The sequence below is a fragment of the Microtus pennsylvanicus genome, chromosome 3 (genome assembly GCF_037038515.1).
Source record: "Microtus pennsylvanicus isolate mMicPen1 chromosome 3, mMicPen1.hap1, whole genome shotgun sequence".
Taxonomy (NCBI): Eukaryota; Metazoa; Chordata; class Mammalia; order Rodentia; family Cricetidae; genus Microtus; species Microtus pennsylvanicus.
In genome coordinates this window covers 44,802,131-44,827,597 of record NC_134581.1, presented here as the reverse complement: position 1 = coordinate 44,827,597, position 25,467 = coordinate 44,802,131, and the positions used below count along the sequence as shown (strand labels likewise).

The 25,467-nt window shown below is 36.8% G+C and overlaps 1 protein-coding gene across 4 annotated transcripts in view; it reads left to right on the top strand.

Annotated features, from left to right (window-relative positions):
* Positions 1-25,467, top strand: part of Hmgcll1 (3-hydroxy-3-methylglutaryl-CoA lyase like 1) — a 114,666-nt gene that overhangs the window by 30,383 nt on the left and 58,816 nt on the right. For 3 of the 4 annotated variants that reach the window (XM_075965221.1, XM_075965222.1, XM_075965223.1), the window contains exons 2-4: positions 10,318-10,398; positions 10,600-10,707; positions 24,828-24,923. In XM_075965221.1, coding sequence (XP_075821336.1) covers positions 10,318-10,398; positions 10,600-10,707; positions 24,828-24,923 — 285 coding nt within the window. The remainder of the gene's footprint in view (positions 1-10,317; positions 10,399-10,599; positions 10,708-24,827; positions 24,924-25,467) is intronic. The other variant, XM_075965224.1, reaches the window with a different exon arrangement.

The window sequence follows — 25,467 nt, the reverse complement described above, 5'->3', positions numbered from 1 at the left end:
TTGATGAAGAAATGTATTTTCGTCAATATAACACCATTTTAAAATAATGAATTGAATAATTCAATCAGTTAATATCTTGTGTTTGAAATTACAAAAGCAGTTTTAATGGGTTTCAAAAACAAAATTGGGAATGACATCAGAAAGGTGGCCGAATGTGAGCTAGAGAGGTTTTATTAGGAATAATACCAGGAAGACAAAAAATTTCACACATACATTACTGCCAGTCAAAAATTCCTTTTGAGGTTTTATTAGCATTTCATTTCTATCTTGGTCCATAATACCTTGATAATAGTGATGAAAAGTCTAGAGATGACATTGCCTGGTTTCTTATAGTTATTAAGTTACCATGACTGCAAGAATTATTTTTCCTTGACTAAGTAAAAGCTAACATTTAAAGAAGCAGAGTTATGTATACAACCTTGGTTCTACAAATGCATTAACATTCTTCCTTTTTTAATTTTTCAAGCCTTTGTGGGATGTTTAATTTTTGCATTAAAATTGTTGTTTTTAGCTCCTTACATTTATTCTTATATATACTTCCATTCATTTTTATTCCTGTTATTTTTCAATGTCTTTGTTTTTGGAAGTTTTCATATGATTTTATATATGTTGCATATGTTCATATATGTTGTATATATTCACATATGTTTATATATCCTCTCCTTTTACGTCTGATGACTTGACTTGTACATGCTACAGTTGTATTTTCATATTGAAGAAATAAGAAAATGATGAATAGAAATACATCCACATGTTTATTGTTTAACTCACATTTTAAAAATATTATTGTGTACCTTCATATGTGTGTCTATGTTTGCGCACATGCATACTACAGCTTACATACGGAGGTAAGAGTACAACTTTGGGGAGGTGGTGCTTCTATCTCTATGTGAATTTCAGTGTATCAACTTCGGTCCTCAGACTTGGCAGCAAGCTCTTTTACCCAAAGAGCCATATAGTGGCCTTGAGATTTGTATTTTTAAATTAATAAATATATTCAAATGATTTTAAATTATTCATTTATGGTTTATAATCTGCTATATGTGAGACGTGATAATTGCTTAATGCTCTTATGCTTTTCTATAACTATACAAATAGAGAAGAACTCACACTTTTAAACCTCTTTTCAAATCTCCATTTAAGCTATAGCTAAAGGCTGCTTTTTGCCACTGGTTGTCTACAAATCCATAGACATAAGTGGGGACCCTTGCTAATGTTCTGAGCTAACAAATTATGGAAATATTTTCCATTGAGAGTTAGGTGCCTTTACAGGATGTTATTTCTTTGGTTCCAGAGTCATTTTTATTAGGTTGCCAAAAATTGGCTTCAAATTAACCTGGGTACATGGATTTTTCTGAAGAAAGACTTTTCACATCTCAGCTTTGCTAAGTCAACCCTTCGTTCTGTGAGAGCGCCTGAGAAATAGAATTGTCTTTGGATCATTCTGGGGAAGGCAGCTTCATATAGATAGCTACATTCTTGCCAATGATAATGGTTTACAGACGTCTGATTAATCTGGGTGAAAAGGGAAATTAATATTTGATAATAAAAAAGAATGTGGAGAGTTTAACATTGCCATAAAATGCACCACACACATAATTCAAATGAGATAAAAATAACAGATTTTTTTTGAAAGTTGATCTCTAATGTCCCCTTAAGAGGTCCAATTTAATTTCAGAAGAAAATCTATTTTTTAGGCCCAGATTTTTTTACATATCTATAATGACAACATTTGATTTGCCTATTATAGTTGTTCTCTCTGAGGATGCATGTTATGAAACTGGATACTCCATGATCTGGGAAGACTTTACTTACACAAAGATTACTCCAACTGGACTCCATTGGGGGGAGGGAAATAAATTCAGAGACAGGAAGGTAGCAAGGTGAGGGTTATTATGGGGTAACCTAGAGGCATGTGAATATGACCAAATACATTTTCTGACATTTTCAAAGAATTAATAACATATTATTTTTAAGATTGCCTCAGCAGAAAGAGGGAGAACATGAGCAAAGAAGTCAGGACCACAAGGGGTGCACCCACCAACGGAGACAGTGGGGCTGATCTATTGGGAGCTTACCAAGGCCAGCTGGACTGTGACTGAAAAAGCATGGGATAAAACCGGACTCTCTGAATAAGGCGGACAATGAGGGCTGCTGAGAAGCTAAGGACAATGTCACTGGGTTTTGATCCTACTTCATGTCCTGGCTTTGTGGGAGCCTAGCCAGTTTGGATGTTCACCTTCCTAGACCAGGATGGAGGGGGGAGGACTTTGGACTTTCCACAGGGCAGGGAACCCTGACTGCTATTCAGACTGGAGAGTGAGGGGGAGAAAAGTGGGGGGAGAGGAGTGGGAGGAGGGGGAGGGAAATGGGAGGCTGGGAGGAGGCGGAAATTTTCTTTTTTTTCAATAAAAAAAGTTAGAAAAAAAAAGATTGCCTCATCTAGTGCTGTGGGAGAATGCTCTTGTACACTGTAAAGATTTGTCACCCATACTGATTGGCCAGTAGCCAGGCAGGTAGTAGTATATGTGGGGCAAGCAGACTAGGAGAATTCTGGGAAGAGGAAAGGCAGAAATACAGTCATTAATCAGATGTATAAAAAGCAAGATGATAATGCCTCACTGATAAAAGGTATCAAGCCACTTGGCTAAACATATACAAGAATTATGGGGTGAATTTATGTTGTAAAAGCTAGTTAGTAATAATCCTGAGCTATATGCCAAATAGGTTGTAATTAATATAAGCCTCTGTGTGTTTCTTTGGGAATGAACTGCTGTGAGACCAGAAGGGACAGAAACTTCTGTCTACATCCAGCCTTAATAGAACAAGAGTTGCCTAGACTCACTGAAACTTGGTATACCATGGCTGGCTGATATCCATCCAGATACGTGGCCACCTTGTGTCTGAAGAGAAACAGTGGAGGAGGAGTGAATGCAGAAGGGGGCAGTGGAGGGTATAGAGGAAGAGCTTGGAAGATGGGAGGGAGAAAAAAACAGATCAGGATGCAAAAGCAAGAAAATAAACAACAATAAAGAAGGAATGAAATGAGTGGAACATACACACATCTGCCTAAAATGGATGGTGTTTCATAGAGAAAATATGAATACTTAAATGGCAGATACTAAAGAATCTTATATATTACCATGAAGGGAATTGACTGCAAAAAGCTGCCAATTATTGCTAATAAAAAACACGTATGCTATTCACATGCTCATCCATACACTAAACATTGCAGAGAAATACCATCAGTATAAGACTTCCATTTAATTTTATGTGTAAGTGAAAACATGGTTCAAGTAGCTCATGTATGTTCTACATGAAAGTGATTCATTTTATTTTTCAACCAAAGCTCAATAGCTGATGGTATGTTTAATCTCATCTTAAAGAAAACTAGGGTGAGAGTCAGGGATATTAGCAAATTAAACCCATGTCATCCAAATTTTTCCAGTTCTACTTAACTAATAGTGTAGCTTCATATGTGAAAAGTAGATAGGAAACTTCCTTGGAAAACTATAGCAACGTGCAAACTTAGCCTAATGTTTCTCTTTCGTCTCTTTATGAAAGTGAACCCTTGCTGCCAAAGGTTCTGCTGCCAAATGTGGGCATGAGCAGTCTCTTGAGCTGCTCATGCTGGCTGGCACATCTTCCGGGTGTCAGTGGTGTCCGACAGCGCTCTACAATGTTGCTCGCTTCTAAAAAGTAACGTTTTAAAATCTCCGTTCATTGTTACTTATTAATCATTTTTTGACTCTCACATGTTCTATGTCTGACAGTAATACACCTCAGCCCTTGTCCCAGCTCAACATGCAGAGCCTTTCCCACGTGCTGTGGTAAATTATCGTCAGAGAGCTTTGTTTGTATGCTTCTTTACATCCACAGAACAACTATAAAAATGTTGGTTAATGTGTTGGCTGAATGAAAGGATGATTTTACTTTTCCAAATTTTAGGAATTATTTAATTGACCAACACCTTCAGTTTTTTGTTTTTAAAAAATCAGATTAATTGTTAATATGTCGATTCTGGACAGGTAAACAAAGAAGGACTTGCAGGTATATTTTTAAATAGAGATTTATAAAGTGTTGTTAGGTTATAGAAATGAAATTACTATACTTCTATCCGAAGAGTTTCCAAGTAGATGTTAAACAGAATGTCAGATGCTCAAGGATATAGTTGGGGAAGTTAACTTATTGTTGGTATTAGTAAACACTGGGAAAGGAATTTTCATGGGTGTCTTGCATGCTAACATGTTTAGGAAGTAAGGTTTTTCTTAGGCTGATCTTTTCAATAATGTTGGTCTAACAGATGGTATTGGAAACATATAGATGATTCTCACTACATATCATGGAATTTTGAGGCTCTTCAAGTGAGGTTCCAGGAAGGAAACCTACTTCCTGTGCAGACATACGCTTGTGTTCTCCCGTGTCTCATTCATCTTTCAGCTTTAATATGTATAAAAGTCCTCTTTTGGCAATCTTTAGTCTCTCCCTAGCCATCTCCCTATGTATTGAATTTCTAGGAAGCTTTATAAATATGCAGACAAAACCTCATAATATAATTGACATAAATTTACAAGTATTTAGAATTCAAGGGCTGAAATTAATGTCATTCATTGTCTCACCTCAAGAACTTACTGGCCTTTCGATGACCCATCACTCATTATATTGTGCCTTTTTTTCTTACTGCTTCTATCAGGCCTGTTCATTTATAACTTCTTCTCTTTTAACACAAGGTCTGTGTGCAATGAGGACATGTTGATGACATTAGGGAATTTCTTCTGTCATTGGCTTAATTAGAGTTGACTAGAAATAGTGAGATTAGATTCAAGAGGAAAGTAAAAGCATGTCCAGTAAGAAGGTTCTCTGATTTGACTGAAATGGCCATTATTTTTGCTTTTCTTCATCAGCTGGTGAATAATGGCACCCAAATTACACTGATGCAAAGAATAACACCCAGCTTTTTAATTGTACATGCATATAATCGTCACCTTCAAAACACCGTGTTCCTTCGTTGTGTAAACAGTCCCTTTAATAAAGCAGCACTCTGTGTCCATGTATGCTGGAAGATAATCCATGGCGAAAAGGCAGTGGAAACAATGATAATGAGATCACATTTATGGTCGCCTGGTTTTGATTTTGTTCTGGTCTCATTTCTTCCATTTGAGGAAGAGAGTTCATAAAAAGAAGGGAGTGTCTCCTCTTACTCCATCCGTTCACGCCATACCTCTTACTTCTTCATCAAATTATAACCACTCCATCATTAGGCATGATTTCAGTGTTGTTATCCAGAACAACCGAACCCAAAGCTGAGGATCTTCTGCTACCCTCTCAGCCCCCACACCTTCCCAAGATAATCCCGTGCCTCACAACCAGAGAAGATGCAGAAATGAGAATTCTCTTCCTCCTTTGATTATTTTTTTGTTAATGAATTGTAGTTTCACAAAAATTGTCAAAAATAATAGAATTGTGTCAGGGATCATCTGGATTCTTACAGGAAATTAACACAGAACACTAACCAAGCCAGTCACAACTTTGGATGCAAATAAGACAGGAAGTTCTTTCCTTGTTACACACACACACACACACACACACACACACACACACACACACACACACCACTGGGGCCTGCATCAAAAATAGTCACTTTAACTGCTTGGAAAGATAGTCCCAATGGTGTAATAGTGGCATTTATATCCTGGGCTAACCAAAGATGTTTAATTGAATCAAAGGCCTGCTCAATAGGAGGAAACTTATTCATGCTACTGTAAACCCAACCAAGAACCACTGACTGAAGAGGTCATGGACCCTAGAGGAGAACCTGCTCTGGTCACTTTCCCAAAACACTCTAAGCACTAACTACATTCTCAGTTCTTATACTCATTGCCACAGGTAGTACAGCCCACATATAAGATGTAGATAGGCAATACAGCTCTCATAAAAGATGCTTCCTTTTGCAGAATGCAGAGACCATTACAGAGATTCATGTCTAGTCAAAAGGCAGAGAACAGTGACCATTATGACCAACCCCAAAATGGAATATCTCTAACACAACCCCTACACTTAAAGCTCAAATAACATTGAAGAAGGAGCATTAAAATTGTTAAAGACTCAATATTAGATGAATACTATGCTATACTGTGTTATGGACATGACAAGGATGTTGCATCCTTGAAATCTCAACATTATGATTATCTATACAAGACCTACAATAACTATACCAGTCAACATGCCAACATGGGTGGAACAAAATTTCACAAGGCTACAGGCAATCAGTGGATGCCGAGGGGAAATCAGTTTTCCTCACAGAAGAGCCCACTATTCATAGTGGTCAGCTGTAGACACTTGTACATGTGGGCAATACTGAGTCAGTAGGTTGTGTGTATATGTGCACATTTGCTAGGTATGTATGTATAACCATAACCACAGCAGAAGAGGTCATGATTCAAGGGAAAGTGGGGAACAGAAGGAGTTGAGCAGAGGAGAAGAAGGAGTGGAAATGATCTAATTGCAGTGCACTCATATATGAAATTCTCAAATAATTTTTAAAAAGCTACCTCTCCCTTGAATATATATGATATCCCAAGGACAGAATAAATCATATAAATTGGTCAATTTGAGTGCACTGTATTTTACAAAAAGCAAAACAAATCACAAAACGCCCCCAAAACTTAATGCAGGTCCTGAGTATCTAAGTTGAGTTCATTTACTCATTTGATAACACGATGAGTTGTCCACACCCAGTTCAGAAATACCAAGTTTGATGCTTGTATTGTTTGAAAGATGTAGCTTCTATCTCATTTAAACTTTATTTAAACTTTGTAAAGCCTATTTTTCTTATTTAATGTGAACCTTTTAATTAAGCATAATTTGTTCTTCTAACATGCTCATTAATACATATTCTTATATTATCTAATTATCTCAGATGATAATTAATAATCTAACACATCTTCTATACACTGTCTATAGAACCAGAGACTACAGAATCCAAATCCTTCTGTGTAGGGCAGGCAAGGCGCTTTGGGTCCTATTTGAGAGTGAATGTCAGTAAGCTGCATTTGTTGACCACTGTGATGTGCGAGGAAAAGGAGCAAGCAGCACCCTCTCCTTCCTCCGTAGCCTCTGTTGTCCATGCACACAAGACCAAACCCCATTCGAATTCAGGGGATAGTAGTTGCTTCTAGCTTGACCCTTTGTGGTTGAAATCTTTTAATACAAAAATCTATGTTTAAAGCAATACATGGTAACAGTACAATGTACTGGCTTTGTTATAATGTTTCTATACATGGATACAATATATTTGAATTGGAGTCTCTTCATATATTCATTATCCTTTTTGATTTTCCTTTTTCTGCTTCCATATTTCTCATAGTATCATTTTACCGCCTCCAAATAAATTCACAAAGAAAAATGATGTTTATCTTTGTGAAATTGACTTATTTGGCATAGCACAATGGCAGACATTTCCATCTATTTTCCTGAAAATAGCATTATTTTTCTTTATGGATAGATAAAATAAAGAGATCACAGTTTCTTTTTCCACATATTGGTCGATGGGCACCTAGAATGATTTCCTGACTTGGCTGTTCTAAGTACTGCCAGCAACAATATGTATGCATGGCTCTGTAGGTAAATATATTGTGAGTTGGCATTGATTCATTCGGGTATATATTTGGGACTGGCTTAGCCAGACCATATGGTAGTTATATGTTTAGCCTTTTGGTAAACCACTATACTGTTTCCATAGTATCTGAACTAGCCACCAAATAGTAGATAAATGTTTCTTATTTTCCTGCATCCATGCCCAAACTTGTTTTTATCTTGACAGCCATTCTGACTTGGGTAAGATGGAACTGCAGTGCAGTTTTAATTAGAGTTTTCCTTGTGGTTAAAGTTGTTAAGATTGTTGGGCAGTTTTTTCTTATATTTATTGAGCATTTGCACTACTGACTTTGAGAAGTGTTAAGTTCTTTTGCCACATAGTGACTAATTTATTTGCTCTTTTGGTGTTTTTTATGCTCTTTCCTCTAGACACTCTGGTTTACTTTGAATTCTTTACTGTAGATATTATTGTCTATGACTAGTTTGTAGTGATTTTTAACGATCTATGACAATTAAATTGAGTTATTAAAAAATTGACTTTTGGAATTTCAATCAATACATATCATGAAGTTATAATAAACAAATTATTTCAATGTTGCAAATAGTATACATGACATATCATGATTATATCCTATTGCTTTCTTGCTGTTTTGACCTTGTGCAGTGAGAATTTATTTAGCAGAGTATAATTATTTAACTCTAACAGTAAACTAGTGTATGAGTTCCTCTTCTGCTGCTGTGATGAAACACGATGGTCAAGGAAACCATTGAAAGGAAGAGTTTTCAGACTCACACTTCTAGTGGAGGAAGAGTCCAGCATGATGGGAAACCTAGCAGCAAGAAGCAGGCATGGGGTCAGGAACAGGAAACTGAGAGCTCATACCCTCAATTACAAGCAGGAAACAGCAAACCGGACACACATTCACAGAACCTGTCCTCAGTGACATGCTCTCTCCAGCAAAGGTCACATCTAAACTTTCTTAAATATCACCACCAACTGGGAACAAGTTTTCAAATACCCGAGCCAGTGGGGAACATTCCCATTTATGTCATGACTTTTCACTCCCTGACCACGCTGTATCATATTTCAAGTGCTTTTGGTCCATGCCTAAAGTCCCCACTTTTGAAATATAACACTGTTGAAGAATCCAAAGTTTCTTCTGAGACTCAAGGCAATGTCTTCATTATAATCCCCAATTTAAATAAAAAAACACATTAAACTCCTCAAACAAGATGACACAGAAAGGAAGAATGGGGTCATAGTTAGGAAACACTGGATCAAAGCAAGACCAAAACCTAGCAAGTCTTGTAGCTCCATGTCTGGTGTCTAATAGCTTGGATGGTCTGCTCCTCAGGCTTGGCCGCCTGCAACATACACGTTTCCTGGGATAGGTCCGCTCCCATTTGCAGTTGTTCTTGGGAGACAGGCCATGGTTGTGAAATCTCCAACATTGTGGGGTCTTCATTGCAACTCAGGTTTTCCTTCCACAACTTCATGTAGTGGCCTCTCGAAGCATACGCCACTCTGAAGACCTCCATGAAGGGACTCCCCTGCCAGGTGCCGTCTGGCCTCAGTGGCTCTCTGAGACCACAGAAGTAGAATCCAAGACCTCTTCAGTTCTTTCATTCTCTGTGTCTCCGAAGCCCAAACCATGTGGACAACACTGCCAAGTTAGGCTGCCAGCTTGGGTTGGGCCCTGGCCCCTTGAATCACATTACAGTGGTGCTTTCTGTTCAGTTGCTCTCAGAAAAGGCCCCAGGCTTTCTGACACCAGTTGGAAGCTTAGCTGGGTGAGGTCTATCCCTTTATTATGGTGTAGAATGGGACTTCTCTCTGCAGGCTAATCGCCTTCACAGTTACAGCCTCTCTTCCAGCACATGCCTTGGCCATAATCTTTAGCTTCCTTGTGCTTTTTCTATCCAAACTGTACGTTTTGTGTTTCTTTCTGCCCCACTTGTTCTTATTTCATTGTAGATCTGCATAACCATTACCAGTATCAATCATGGCTTGGGCTCAATGTTATAGTGTCTTAAAATTTCCTCTGACAAAAAGTTAGCCATCACTTTTTAATTTAGCCTCAGTTAAATTCTTAGTGCACAGACAAAAGGCACAGATTCTTTGCCAAAATATCACACAAATGGCCTCTAGCCCAGTTGCCATTAAAAGTCTGCTTTTCTCCGAAGCCCAGGCTTCTACAATTTGCTTTATGTGCAGTGATGTCTTTTAGGCTCCTACTAGATTAGTGCTTTAATCTCTACATTCAGCATTTGCCCACTTGTCTAGTCCCAACTCCCAGCATTCCTCAAACACCGCAACAAAACCTGGTTCTTCACAGCAACACCCCCCTCTCTGGTACCAACTACTACATTAGTTACCTTTTCTATTGCTACAATAAAGCACCATCACCAAGGTATATTGCAGAGTTTAGATGGTTAATATTCCACCATGATGCACAACAGCAAGCAGCAGGAATAAGGCCAGGACCTGAGACAAAGAGAGAGAACTGAATGTAGAGCAAGACAATGAATCCTCAAAGGCAGCCTTTGGTAGCAGCTTCCTCCAGCAAGGTTATGTCTCCTAACCTCCTGAAATAGCACGGCCAGCTGCAGACCAAGTGTTTCCAGGACCAAGTCTATGAGAGATATTCTTAGTGCAGCCTCTACAATTAGAGTGGCAATCTGAGTAATCTTTTTTTCTTGCACTCATGCCTTGCGTTTCAGGAAGTAGCCCACTTCTCTGGACTCCCTGAATATGTGAAAATAGTAGAAGTCGGACCTAGGGATGGATTGCAGAATGAAAAGGTAGGTTTGTATTAGCTTTACATAGTGAATTTCTTAAAGCTTTAATGATACGTAGATTCTATATTTTAAATAATATTTGTGTGTAGTTACTATTTGCATGCTTAAGGCATATTGTGTTTTATTTCAATTAGGAAGTAATACTTTATGCTTCAATAGGTCTTATACAATTTACTTATACAATATGTTTATGGCTTTTTTTAGGTTATAGTGCCTACAGATATAAAAATTGAATTCATCAATCAACTTTCCCAAACTGGCTTGTCTGTAATAGAAGTTACCAGTTTTGTGTCCTCCAGATGGGTACCACAGGTATTCCAATTTATAGTTGCATAATTTAACATGTTTAAGTTTAATGAGCTCTGTGATATATATGTGTACAAATATACACACATGTATATATAACCAAATGTAACTGGTATAATAATTTCCATATGTTATATATTATTAGTTTATTTCTGATAGGATTTGGAAAGCCTGTGATATATGAATTGAATCTTAGCACTCTTTAAGAATCAATATAGTATTAATCTATCTTTAAAAAATAACCTCAATCATATGCTAATACTATGTAAACATAGGATACCAAACAATAAATACAGGTCAAAGCTCTTAAACAGCGGCTTTGGGTCCTGCTTTGGACTCACTATTTATGACTGACATTTCGAGTAACCTGAGCATCTTCAGGTGTGGTAGAACTCACATTAGCAGATGGAGGACGAGAGGAGATTCTTCTCTTGCTTCTTTTATCACTCATATTTGCTGACGTGTAAAGTGGGAGCTACACACGGGAAGAGAGAAGCCATTTACATTCTCCTCATTAGAAATGAAAAGATGCTATAGCGCTACCCAGAATTTCAGACATTTAACCAAACTCATCAATCCCGAGACTTGATTAGAGTTTTTGAAGCATAACTAGTAATCAGTGACCAGTATAGCCTCACCTTTCGTAACCCAGTATCATTATGATACCCCAAACTCCACCATTTTCCCATGTGCTTCATTCCATTGGTTACTTTTGATCCCATTCCATAGTCTCCATTATTCTCTATACTCCTTCTTTATTCAGCCAATTTCATATCATTCTATTTCCCTTATCTGTGGCACCTTGTCTTGCCTGCTAAAGTTTGGTACCCTTGACTCTCTGCTTTTCTTGTTCTTCCCTGCCTAAACTCTCTCCCCTCACTGTGCTTCTTTTACCAGAAATTCCTTTGTTGAGGAAGAAAAGGTTTATCTTTCTGATAAACTTCAATTGGATATGAAATTTTCATCTCAGACTTATTGTATTCAAATACAGGCTCACCACTATCACACACTGCTTTGTATATAACAAGATTCTGGGTTCCCCTCAGAATCTTAGGCTTGATTCTCCAAGGGGTTGCTTTGTATATGTAATCTGTTACTGTCCTGTTTAGTGATGGCTAGAGTAATGGAGTACCAATGTGGTTCATATGCTAGAGATCTATTCTAGAGTCCGGGAAACCAGAGTTTAGGATGCTAACAGTCGATTGTCTGTGAAGTCTTGCTTTCCAGTTTTCACATCTCCGTCTTTACGTTGCATCTTCATCTGGTAGACGGAAGAGTAAGGAAGGAAACCATTTTCTGTCTCCTCTTACAAGAGCATTATTTCATTATTGGGGCTCTGTCGTGATGATGAAGGGACTGTTCAGAGTACTCCATTTCAAGCACGATCTTGTCAGGACTAATACAAGGAAATTTGGAGGAAGGTGGTGCAAGCATTCAGTCCACAGTAAAACAAAAATCAAACCAAAACAAAAGCCCAAAAAATGTTTCTGGAGTTGGCAAGATGACTAAGTGGGTAATGGGACTTTGGATCAAATCTGACAACCTGAGTTCAACCCCCAGAACCCACATAGTTAAAGAATAGAGCTAATTCTTGCACATTATAACATACCCACACCTACACATGTGTATACACATGTGCACATGTGTGCATGCACACACTCAAAACAAACCCACACAAAATAACTATGCAATAAGCTAATCTCTACTATATTCTATATTTATTTTCTATTTCAATTCCACAGACTTATTAGCAACCCACAAAACCACAGATTGTACATTCCCTTACATGGAACACATGAGCGTTGTTTCTTCCTTTCTCTCACATCTTACTTAAAGTGACCAGAATAGGCTTCTAGGAATATCAGCTCTAACAAACACATTCTAACTCATAAAAAATCCCCTCTCTCTGAAAAAGGCTGGAGTATTCACGTTCAAGTCTTTGCTTCTGTGACCCCAGTTTTCCTTTTCACCACAAGCTCCATTGATGCAACTTGCTTTGCTGAAACTCCTGCTAGTATGAACTGATCCTCGTCCTTATTTTCCTGGCTTTCAGACACAGGTCCCTTTCTGCAAGGCACTGTACACATCCCTCAGTTTCTGTATTTTCTTCCAGTGCTAATAGGACGATGTGAAATAACGAAAACAATGAATCCTTTCTGTTGCAACGCATTTGATGTGAAAGAAAACACCGTGCAATCAGCAATACTCACTCTTTACTGAGTTGCTCTCATTCCCTATCAGAGAGTGATTTTTCTTCATCTCAATGTTGCTGTTTATGATCATAAACTCTTTATATACTTATAAATCTCTGATTATTTGCTATTCATACTGTGTCTTGAAGATAATGTCTGTGTCTCTTTTGTTCACCATCCTCAGTGCTTGGGCCATAGTTAGTAGATACACAGTAAGCTACTGTGAAATGAATAATTAAAAGGTCTTCTTGAAAGAACTGTAACATATTATTTCAATTATCTGCATAGGCAACTGACCCAGCCTTTTATCTATATATCTGTTATTATGTAATCAAGTATACAACTATCTTTCTTAGGAAAGCATTACTTGATAGAAACATATTTCCTTGGTTATTTTGTGAAACAACTATACTTCACAAGTTGTCATTAATTTTAAGGGGTGCAAAAAATTTTCATCATCTTTAAGAATTGAAGTTGCTTGGTTTGCAGCCCATTCTGTGCTCTTTTACGTATTTGACTATAGCTGGAAAGAGATAGGACACACTGGCATAGTTATAAAATTAGCTCTAAATCTTGTTAATATTAAGAAAAAAATTTAACCAAAATTTCATTTCAGATATTAAATTTTCTATTTTCAAAATTCTTTAATTTTCCAGTGATTTAAAAAGTTGCATACAAAATATTCTTCTCATATGATAATGTTGATGGCTTCATGCTACTACTATTTTATGATAATAGAAATTATTTGATAGACTATCCTTTAGACCTATCTATGATGGTCACGGAGACATCTGAAAGAATAAAGACAGAACAATTCCTAAAAGGCCATACTTATTCTCTTATAGTTAATGAGAAGAAAATATAGACAAAAGAAAAAGAAATTGAGTCTTTTTATAAGTAGGAACGGGATTGTGTTCCTGACCTTGCTTAAATACACATGATGAGCATATAAATTGATGGATTTTATTCTGCATTTGGTCCTGAGTTGAATTTGTGAAAATTAATGAGCCCATTTCAGCTCAAGGTAATATTAAATAAGTGACTGAATTGTTTCACATAGCTCCCGAGAACATCTGTGTTGAGGACAGATGGTTCTAGATTTGTGCCGTTATCCAGAGTGTGCCATGCATTTAAGTGATTTAACCTCTCTGAACCTTGGAAATCCTAGCACAGATGCCTGCAGTACAGGATGGTTGTGGGTAACCACAGAAGGTCAGTCACATCAATGGTCCTTGTGTGTGCATGTCGGCAGGGCCAGACTCATGTTCAATACTATGTTCTATAGGGACTCTATTAATATGTGTTTACTTTAAGCCTCATCTGGTTACATGCATCTAAAGAAGAAAGTGATTTATATAAATCATATAGCCACAAAAGAGCAGTGTGCCTGAATCAAAGACAAATACCACAAATTTCATCTTTCAAAGTCTCCTAGCCTTGCCTTATATTACACACAACATAGCAACTGTTTCTCTAAAGATAGTCTTTTGGGTAACCCATGTTCTTGTAGTTTGGCCGTCATTGTGTGGCTGTTTTAGATTTCCCTTGACCTTACATTCAAAAACTTTTCTTTTTAAATTATCTTTTAGAAGAACATCATGTAGTAGAAACTTTCAAAAGAATGTCTGAACTTGACATAAATTTTGATATAGAAACTTGTTATATGTTGATTTCTGGTTCTAAAGACAATGTCTGTGGTTCCTTTTGGTATTCTGTGAGTTCTGTGTTTCCCTGGAGCCAATTCTGTCTCAGACGTAGGTCATGGGAATAAGTTCTCCAGTTTATGTTTAGATTGCTGCTTCTTCACTTACTTCTTTTTTTAGCATTTTAAAGCTTTTTTTTTTTTTTTTTTTACGGTTTCCCTCCTACTGTTTTGTTTGGCAGAAGCTGCTAACTCAAATAGCTTAAAGAAAAGTTCCACGGTAGCAGGGTGCCATATAAAACAGGATCCTGCACCTATAATTTAAATGATCACAGATGATAGAATGCCTACCATTAAGAAATACATGTTCTTTATAGCTTATCTGGAAAGAGATTTCCTTAGAGTGATATGCAATATAAGAATTCTTGAAATTAGTCCAGGTAGCCCCTCAGTTAGATGGAACACACACTAGCATGAGAAAGAAAGCACATTAAAAACAGACTTCCTGCATGTGTCTCTTAATAGTAAGCTATTTAAATTATTGTGACTATCATAATTTTTAAAGTGATCTAAATTTTTGTGTTAGTCATTAACTTTCTCTTTTGATCTGTAAATATTTTTATCTATATTATTAAAATGAATGCTATTTTGAAAATAAGAATCAATTAGGCGTGCAACTCTGTACATATACATACAGACATATATATATATATATTATATCATATGAAATGGATTGGTTATAAATATTATTTGTTCCTGATGAAGTTTTAACCTACTGGAATAAATGGGTAAAAAGTCTTCCCAGAAGGGAAAGAAGTGCGTTTTTCTTTTTCTTTCTTTTTTGTTTTAATTGATTTTATTGAGCTATACATTTTCCTCTGCTCCCCTTCATTCCTCTTCCCTCCCCTTCAACCCTCTCTCATGATCCCTATTTACTCTTTATGAGAGTAGAAAAAATTGTACAGGAACCAAAAGCTACGGAGAAACCTTGTCTCAAAAAAACAAACAAAAAAAATGTAGCTTTTTTTTCTCAAGTCACTCTAACACGTAAAAGTAGGGTCAAGGTACACATTAACCAGAAGATCTCTGTAGCCTTTTTCCATATGCTCATTTCTTTATTGAAATGCAGGTACATTTACTAGATTGGAATACCAGGTTTAAATGCGCATTTATGAAATGTAGGAGACTATATCTTCTGTTCCTGCTCTGCCTTGGTCTTTGTGGCTTTGTTCTTCTTATGGAGTGTAGATGGTAGGGAGAAAATAATGTTGGAGAGATAAGAGAGAGAGTGGAGGAGGAAGGGAGGGAAAGGGGACAGGGTGCTTCCACATTGCTGGTTTCTGAGACATAGTTATGTTTCCAGGCAACAGAAACATCTTTGGATTATCCCATATATTTTGTGTGTGCAAATATGTCTGCATGCTTGTACTCAAACACTGGAAATTGCCACCTCTCCCTGATAGCTGAATCAGACAGGTTTTCACAGTGTGCATAAGAAATAGTCCTTAAGTTCAGTGACTTAAAATAATAATAAGTTTTGCTTATGTCTTTTAACCATAAACCATCCATCTAAAATTGTACTAAGCATTCCAGAGACTTCTTAGGGACTAGTGTGGTAGAAGAGATGGTGGTTAGAGCAGAACTCGAGGGCACAAGGGGTTGAGGGAGTTGGGACTGGCTGGTTGCTACTTATTCTCTAAGAGTTTTCAGAATTCTCTACAAGGTTCTCCACGTGTGTTCCCTTTAGACATCTAAGATGATGCTTAGCAATTCACAAGTGATATGCATTTTATAGCTAAGCTTGTAATCTATATAGCATTGATCTGGCATAACCTGTTATTTGAGACAGTTACAAAGCCCAGCAAGTTTCAAAGAAGGAAGAAAGACACCACTTTTTTTAAAATTGAAGTATGGATTTCTGGAAGATAAGTGACAAAGGAAATGTCGTTGGAATCATCACTTTTCAAGTGTCACAGATTTATTTTCAAAACTGATATAGAAATAATTAACTATTTTCTTTTTCATGGTAGTGATTAAAAGGTAAATGTAGTCAACGGAGGAATAAAGCCTGCAATCTAAAACCCCTTAAAAGAAAACGTATGTTAGCCCTGGCATGGTAAGTCCTGGGCTGTTCATACTCCCCTCACTCTAACACATTTCCTTTATTAAATTGTTTGACTTAAAAACAACTGAGTGTATACGTGAGCAAAATCTGCTGACACGACGACAGCTTGCAAAATGAGAAGAAAGAAACCTGCCTCTCCAGCCCATCTCTTGCCCATTTTTACTGCTTAGGTTAAGCAAGGCAGACACGGGGGAGAAGCTGATGAAGGCATATCATAGGCATGGCCTTCTTAACAATATCTATTGGGCAAGAACCCGACACTTCCCAACACATAGGCCAAGCAAGAGAGAATAAAGACTGGAAATCACTTACCTGAGAATCACTCCAACCTCATTGTGGAGGGTCTAATGCAGGATAGGACATGCTGAACATGACTTAGTTTAACACTGTTATTACACAATCTCTATGTTTGAAGGGAAACGAAGTCTCTTTTCACAACTCAAGCTAATGTACTCCAAAAAGGAAACGTGGTCATCAGGTATTTAGTGTTATTTCATTAGCACAGAAACTGTTTCTCTCTGTAAGTTGTTCTATTAAAATGCTTATCCAAGTATGCAATTTTTCTTTTAATAAAGAGAGCATATATTATTTGTATTATGGTAGCTACTTGTGTTGTAGTGTGAATTTCCTTCCTATCTTGGGCCAGCGTTATTTCTGTATCAGTGGGCATCAACACATCTTTAGAGTGATGATGCAGATCTCTGTATTTCTCTGTCAGAAGCGGCAAGGGGTGTGTAGTGTGTGTGTGGGTGTGTTTGTGTGTGTGTGTTTTGAAATCAGTGATTAACTTCACTGTACTCTAAGGCAAATGACTGCTTGAAATCTATTCCCAAATCTTTAAAACTCCTTTGTTTGTCTCAGAAAGATAAGAATGCATGAACAAAAATTAGACAGAGTTGTCATAGTAGGAACTAACTTTCTGTCCTGCGCTTGATTACAATTAATAATCAATAAAAATAGAAAAATCATGTTCGTAACAGTGTATTACATTACACAGAATTAAATAGTAATTTCTTCTCTAAGATGTACTTTTACTACTGTGTCAAAGGAAAAGCAAAGCTGACAAGATTCCAGCAATGTTATTGTTGAGCTCTTTAAATGTTTAAGTGTAAGTATAATCGAATTTTATTTTAGCTTTTTTTCTTCCTGTACTCTAAAATTTATTCTACTCAGAAATTTATGTATTCTGGTTTTCAATAATATAATTAATTAACTTGATTAGTTACCTTTCCATTAACAAGATTTCCATTTCCTTTGTCTTTAAATGTATAAACGTAATCAAGATGAAACGCTATAATAAAACATTGTACCTCATCTTATATTTAGTTATTTTAGTTTGTTGCCTTTATCAAAATTTTTGTTTCCCCATGAAATATAGAGATAAAATTTCAAAAACATTTTAGTCTCCTTAAAGACACCTCTGTATCTAATTGGAAACATTTCAAATTCCTTTAAACTCTTTCACAGTTTCATAGATGTATTCAATGAATGTTAGTAATTTTCACTCTTTATTACCCTTCCTATCACTTCCTTCTCCCAGGGGACCCCTTATTCTTACCAACTAATTCCCTTCCTATTATTATGTAATTGAAATGATCTTAAAATTTGTTCCTTTATAATTATCTTTTATGTTTATGTTTTAGAGTCTGTACATAATATGTAATTGACAAAATTCAAGTAGAGATATATTTTCTCTCAGAAATATTTGATTTTGAATTTTTACGTTGCCTATTTGGAATTACTCTGGCTGTTTTGCTGATTTATCTCTTTTAGAGAGTCTACAGACTGAGCTTCCTACATGCAGTGGGCTGTGGGAGACACAAGACCAAAAAGAAATAACTTGGGGACTTCTGGTGTACCGTAATAATTTCATAATAATTGAGATGATTGTGTTGAAAACCTTTTAGAATAACAGAATAATGGATCTGAGCTATTTTATTGTTCAAGTTTGACATGAAAAAGACTAGAGATTATATGCGTATATTCTTTGAAATACAAATATGTTGAAGTAAATTCATGCTAATCATGCTCCAGCATTAATATGACTAATCTCAGACTGATGCAACTATTGCTGGTGTGAGTGCAAGCTGGTAGAGCCCCTTTGAATATCAGTATGGCAATTTCTTAGAAAATTAGGAAACAACATACCTCAAGACCCAGCAATACCACCTTTGGGTATATACGCAAAAGATGCTCAATCATACCACAAGGACATGTGCTCAACTATGTTCATAGCCGCATTGTTTGTCATAGCCAGAACCTGGAAACAGCCTAAATGCCCCTTGACAAAGAATGGATAAAGAAGATATGGTACATTTACACAGCAGAGCACTACACAGTGGAAAAAATAATGACATCTTGAAATTTGTGGGCAAATGGATGGATCTAGAAAATATCATATTGAGTGAGGTAACCCAGACCCAGAAAGACAAATATCATATGTACTCACTCATAAGTGACTTTTAGATATAAAACAAAGAAAAACCAGTCTACAATTCACAATCCCAGAGAACCTAGACAACAAAGAGGACCTAAGAGAGAAATTCCTGGATCTAATCTACATGGGAAATAGAAAAAGACAAGATCTCCAGAGTAAATTGGGAGCATGGGGATCATGGGAGAGGGTAAAAGGGGAGTGGGGAGGAAGGGTGGGGAGCAGAGAAAAATACATAGCTCAATAAAAACAATAAAAAAGAAAGAATGGTGTAATCCGGGAGTCTAAACACACACACACACCTTCCCCATATCCTTCAGGCTTCCTGCACTTTGGCGATACCATTATGTCTGTTGTTTAACTTGTGCTTTCTGATGAAGTAGAAAATCTGAGACCTGACTTTTACTCGTATCTGGTATGCTGTGGCAAGGCATTTTCATTTCTCTATGTGTTGGATCCTTTCCACTTATTCATTCTCCCATTTAGTGCTTTCACTTTTTTCTGTTTTAAAAACTATACAGAGCTCTTTGTTAGACTCAAAAGTGAATAACAGTGTAGGGATAACACTGTAATTATAATGTAAAAGTGGATGGGGGATACAGTTGCTGGGAAAATGAAAACACACAAGGGGATTTTTAAAGGCAGGTGAGTATGAATGAGTTATAATCTGGTAGAACTGCCTAACCAGCATATGCTGAGCAGGTTGCCATTCAGCAAGCTGGCACCTTCAGATGATCCGCTTTCACTGTTACTAAAGCAGAAACCTCCAGCATACATATCATAGCCAAGCCTCGATCTTACAAGTGACAGCAATGCTTTCTGTGGTTATGAGACCTTACTTTTGTCATAATGTTTTCTCTTGATAATGTCTGATCAGCAGTGAGTAAGTAACCCAGGCTTATCCTCTCTGCTGCAGCTCTCCACAGTGTTGTAGGTTTAAAGTGTTAAGAATGCAAAACTCTACTAACAAAACACACTGATAGCAATTTACCCCCTACTTTAAAAATACCTCATGCTTTCATGCAAGGGAAATAACAATGGCTGCAATGTTATTAACATATAAAAAGGCATAGTGCATAGTACATAATAGTGACAGGCAACACAATTGCACAGGAACAGGAAGAAAATTATACTGGGAAGTTTGGAACTTCTTGCCCTTATTTCAGAATGATGTTGGAAACATGTTATTTTTAATATGGGAAGAGCAGGCAGGTGGTCCAAAGGCATTGACCCTAATAAAGAATAACTAATGTATAATTGCTATGTTTATCTTCCTGAACTGTTATTGAATAAAAAATGACTTTCATTTCTTCCCTCTAAGACATTAATGTTACAGTTTTTCGCCCACAAATCCATTTAGGTGGTGTTTGTCTTGTAATATAAAAATGAGCATTTGTAGACATCAGCGGATTATGATTAGAATCTCTTCGTTTTCACAAGGGAAGAGGAGGGGTGGTTGTCATGGAAGCTTCTGAGACACATCAACGTTCCACCCAATAGACGGCACTACAAAGGTCCTTTGCATACAAAAGCCAAGTTGAACAAGGAAGGACAGGAAATTATACACCAGACCAAATTAGTTTTAAGGCTTCTGGACTTGAGTTTTGTGAGATTGGTGTCAGATCGTTTTAGCTTTGGCAGTCAAGCAGGGTATTGGGTAGAAAAAAAAAAAGGATGTTCAATTTTCCAGAGATTTCCTGTGTTTGTTATTGTAAGGCTATGATTTATTAAGAGTGTCTTACTTCTTCAAGCAGACCAAGGTTTCCCCTGTGCTACTGAGGCTAAGATAGATGAGGTTTGTGCTTGGCGTCTAGGAACGGGACGTGGTTATAGGACCCAGGCTACAGCGCTATTCATAGCTGCCTTCAGCACTTTCACCCAGGATTGTCAGGAAGCACTCGACTCTCATTTGTTTCTCATTACCAAGTTTCCAAATGTTACCTTTAAGAAGAATTACTATTCATATTGAGTTTTGAGTTATAGGGTCTGAAACCACATCATTCATGTTTTTCCTCTAATCGATGGCATGTGTTGAAGAAACTGCATATTCTCCTATCTGCCCTTCTTTCCCACTTACTGTATCCCTGCATGCAGAAAGTAGCACTGGCAGACTTGGCCAGAGGAGACTCTAAACAAAAACTTCCAGCATTATTGTTTTGTTTCAATAAGATTTGAATACTGTTCTGTCCTGATGCTAGACAAAAGCAAATACTTCAAAGATACTGGTGAGCAGGGAGAAAGGACAGTTATATATGTCCATATGTATAGGTCTGGTCTGGAAAAAATTAAGATAGTGTGTTAAAAGAATTAATAACTAGATATACCTAGAAATGCTATGAACATACCAAGAATAAATAACACCCACTGGTAAGGAGCTTCCTTCCTGAGGATATAAGACTGGAGGACCCTCTTTCATAAAAGTAATTATGATACCAGATTTTATTTAGCTATGGCTAATGATAAAAATTAACTCATTATATTATATATATAAATATGACATGTATCTGTAAATTAAGTATGATAATAATTTTAAAAACTGAGAGGAATGTGAGAGATCATTTCATAAAATATTTCCTTCAGTGTTCGTGCATTAATTGCCTTTTTGTGTGACAATGCTTTTTAATACTTTCTTAGTGAGAGAAGGTGATATGCAGATTTTTGAAGAAGAATTAATATCAAACCTAGATATAGATAGTGCATGCTACAATATTGAACTGTCTGGATAGATGAGGGTACTGGTATTTTGCCACAATGACTTGATTGTTTTGGGGTTTGAGTCCCACTCCATAGACCTTGCATGTTACAATACAGATCTGCCTAGCGCAGCTTCGTGATAATTGGTACATTAGTGACACGGATGTTTTGGGGATGATCAACTGCCTCCTGGTTGGTTATGAGGTCTGCTTAGTGGGGAGATATTCATGCCTCTGGAATTCAAGGCGTAGTTAAAAACAGATGGTTGGTCACAGGACCTATTTGGTAATTTGCTCCCAATGTCTTGTCAAACGCACTTGCAGGAAAGTCACCCTGTAAATATTTATTTTTATACCCATGGACTAGTGCACCTTTCAGCCTTGGCCTTGGAAGCTTCTTTCAGCAATGGGCACCTGTCCAAGCAGGAACCCTTAACTGACTGAAATGCTGAGAGCAAGGGACTGCTGAGTGTTTGTCCCCAAGAATACTGTTGCCAACCCTCTGGGGCTGGGGACATATTGCGGAAGAACCGTAGAAACCAAAGGATAGGGAGAGTGCAGTGAAGTGCTGTCTTCTGGATACAGCATCACCATTGCAGTCAGGAATAAACAGCTTTGGCTGCTTGCGCAGGGCCTGAAGAAGAAAGAAGAAAAGAGAGTGGAAGAGGAGACACATGAGAATAGGAATGAAGAGAGGGAATAGAGGAGACAGGAGAGGAGGAGGGGCCACTGAGAAGGACTTAGTGAGAAAGGAATGGAAGAGGTTCCTGGAAGGTAACTGGAACTACAGCGCATTGTGTACACATGTGATGTTGACGAAAATTGAAAAAAAAAAAAAAGATCTGCTCAAACCTTTCCATGTATAATATTCAGACAAACTTTCATATGCCAGCAGGTTCCACACACTCAATATTTTTTTCTCTTCAGCCATACATTCTCAGCAAACACGCATCTCTCTCTCTCTCTCTCTCTCTCTCTGTCTCTCTGTCTCTCTGTCTCTCTCTCTGTCTCTCTCTCTGTCTCTCTCTCTGTCTCTCTCTCTCTCTCTCTCACACACACACACACACACACACACAGAGAGAGAGAGAGAGAGAGAGAGAGAGAGAGAGAGAAAGAGAGAGAAAGAGAGAGAGAGAGAGATACACACACTGTTTGATGTGTTAGAACTTTTGCTCAATATCTTCAAAGTCCTGAGTTTAATACCTAGAATTAATAGAAAAAGAATTGCTCTTTGAGTAGCTGACTAGATTTTTATAAAATAGTTCCATTTTGGCATGGGATATAGACAGAATCTACAATAATTTCTGAAATGGTAATAAACTTATTTCTGACATTTTGGGCTATGTATTCATAAAAAACAGTATTTTAAACATTAATTATTTTGAATTTAAAATATTAATCAACTCTAAATGCACTGAAAAATTTTGATTTGTAGCTGGCATCATCAAATATTCAGTAAACCATTACTTCTTATGTGTAAAGAATTTAGCATTTCTATCCTATTATTATGCAAATATACTTACATTTTTAATGAGTAAAAAATTATATATTATAAAATAATTTAAGAATAAATTTACATATGGTTTATTGTAACTGTACACTTGTTCTCTGTACTCTGGTTGTGGTTTTCTACAATGTTCTCCATCTGATGGAAAGAGATATTTCTCTGACAAAGGGTGGAACCGACACTTATCTATAAGGATAAATATTTAGATTGTAGTTAGGATTTATGCTGATTTAGTGGGGTTGGAGGTAGAGCTGCCTGCCTCAGTGGATGTGGAGGGAGTGGGCAGGACCTGTCTCTTAAAGGGATGGACTAACTTTTATACCACCCTAAGATTCATTTCTGATTCTGAATTTGTTCCAGTCATTTCACTATTTCAATACCCATTCTCTGCCTTTATATTGCCTTCAAGACAAATCAGTTCTGACTAATATAAACCCAATTCAAAGACATGCGACTGAGTATGGTCACCTCCTTCCTTTATGACCATAGCCTCAGATTATGTGCTTACACTGCTGCCACATGCATCCTCTCTACCAAAGATACCTATTTTTTAGTTTTCTAGCTTTTACTACTATATAATGAGTTATTTGAGATCTAGGTGTTAGAAATAAATACATGTTGTATTCACTAAGTGTGTTGATTGGGAATTTGGTCATGGCTTAATGGAGTGGTTATCTTTATTACATAGTTTCTAGGATCACAGCCATAAACTGAACTCTTTGGGGCTAGAGTAATCTGAAGTTGCTTTAATCCAGATATAGGGACTCACCCTGGTTGTTGGCTTGGTGACTCTATTCATCTTCATGTATATTCTCTGTGGAGGCCTGCCTCATTTTATGGCCATTGCATAGGAGATTTGGGGCTTTCTCCTGAAATATCAGGTGTTTTATTGTGTCTCCTTTTTATAAACTACTTTTAGAAATCACATAATATTGTCTCCACTCTAAGAACACTTATAATTGTTCTAAATATTACTTAGAACAATCACAGTATACACAGCTTCAAATAGATGGATAAATATATTCTATGTCTTCATCAACAGGGAAGAGAACTTGGAAAAGAATAAGAGACCAGAAATAGCATCATAGCTGATTTAAAATAACACAAAACTAATACATAATGCTAAAGCTCTTAGTTCATAGTCCACTGTCATAAATGCACTATAACAAGGCATGACCTTCCTAAGTCACATAGCAGTATCTGTTTAAAGGGGTGATTACAGAAAACTAGGATTTCTGCCATTTTCTTTAACCAATTTTCTTGCAGTCATTTGGTAGTTCAAGAATTAGCCACTCATGATAGTATGGAGAATACATGGCAAAACACTGTGTATTTGCTGTCACAATATTAGTAAGAAATACTTTTTCTTAGTTACATGTGACTACCTCATTTCAGACATTAAGTTGTAGAACATGTTTTTTATGTAACTATGTTTCTATGTAACATATTTCTGTGTAACTCATGCAGAAGGCTAATAATGTCTTTGATACCTTGCTTAGTTTTATTCTTACATATAACTATTATGTATTTAAGATGGCTGACCACACTGAAGTGATGAGAGGCATTCATCGGTACCCAGGAGTTCGCTATCCTGTCCTTATACCCAATCTTCAGGGTTTTCACCATGCTGTAAGTCTGCTGCTGTTCTTCTAAAATTGCCTTTATTGTCTTGAAGATCTTTGAAAGCTAAAATGCTGTCATGTTCAATTCATTACTCTGCTGATAAACTAACATAAAAACAGAGATCAAGATTCCCCACGACATTGTTAGGACCTATCGTGTTCCCCACATAGCTCGCTCAGTGTAACTATTCAAGAATTTGACAATAAAAATATAATTCTTTATTTAGGATGAAAATTTGAAAGTTTATTTTGTGCTTCCCTATTAAGAATCTAATATAGGGTATATCTTAAACATTTATTGATGAAGCATTATAATTGTTAATATTCCTGAAATAAATGTTTTGTCAATATCTTGGGGCCAGTCTTTTGTTTCTATGGATTCTCCTCTTGGCTTAAAACCAGTCATTGTCATTGCATCAGCTTCTGATGACTTTCTTATCCCTCTTCTGTTTTATTTATTATGATTCTGTGATTTAGGAATTTATGTGATTTAAATAAGAGTTTTAATGAGTACACATAAGCAAAGAGTCACATTACTTTTATGCAAAAAC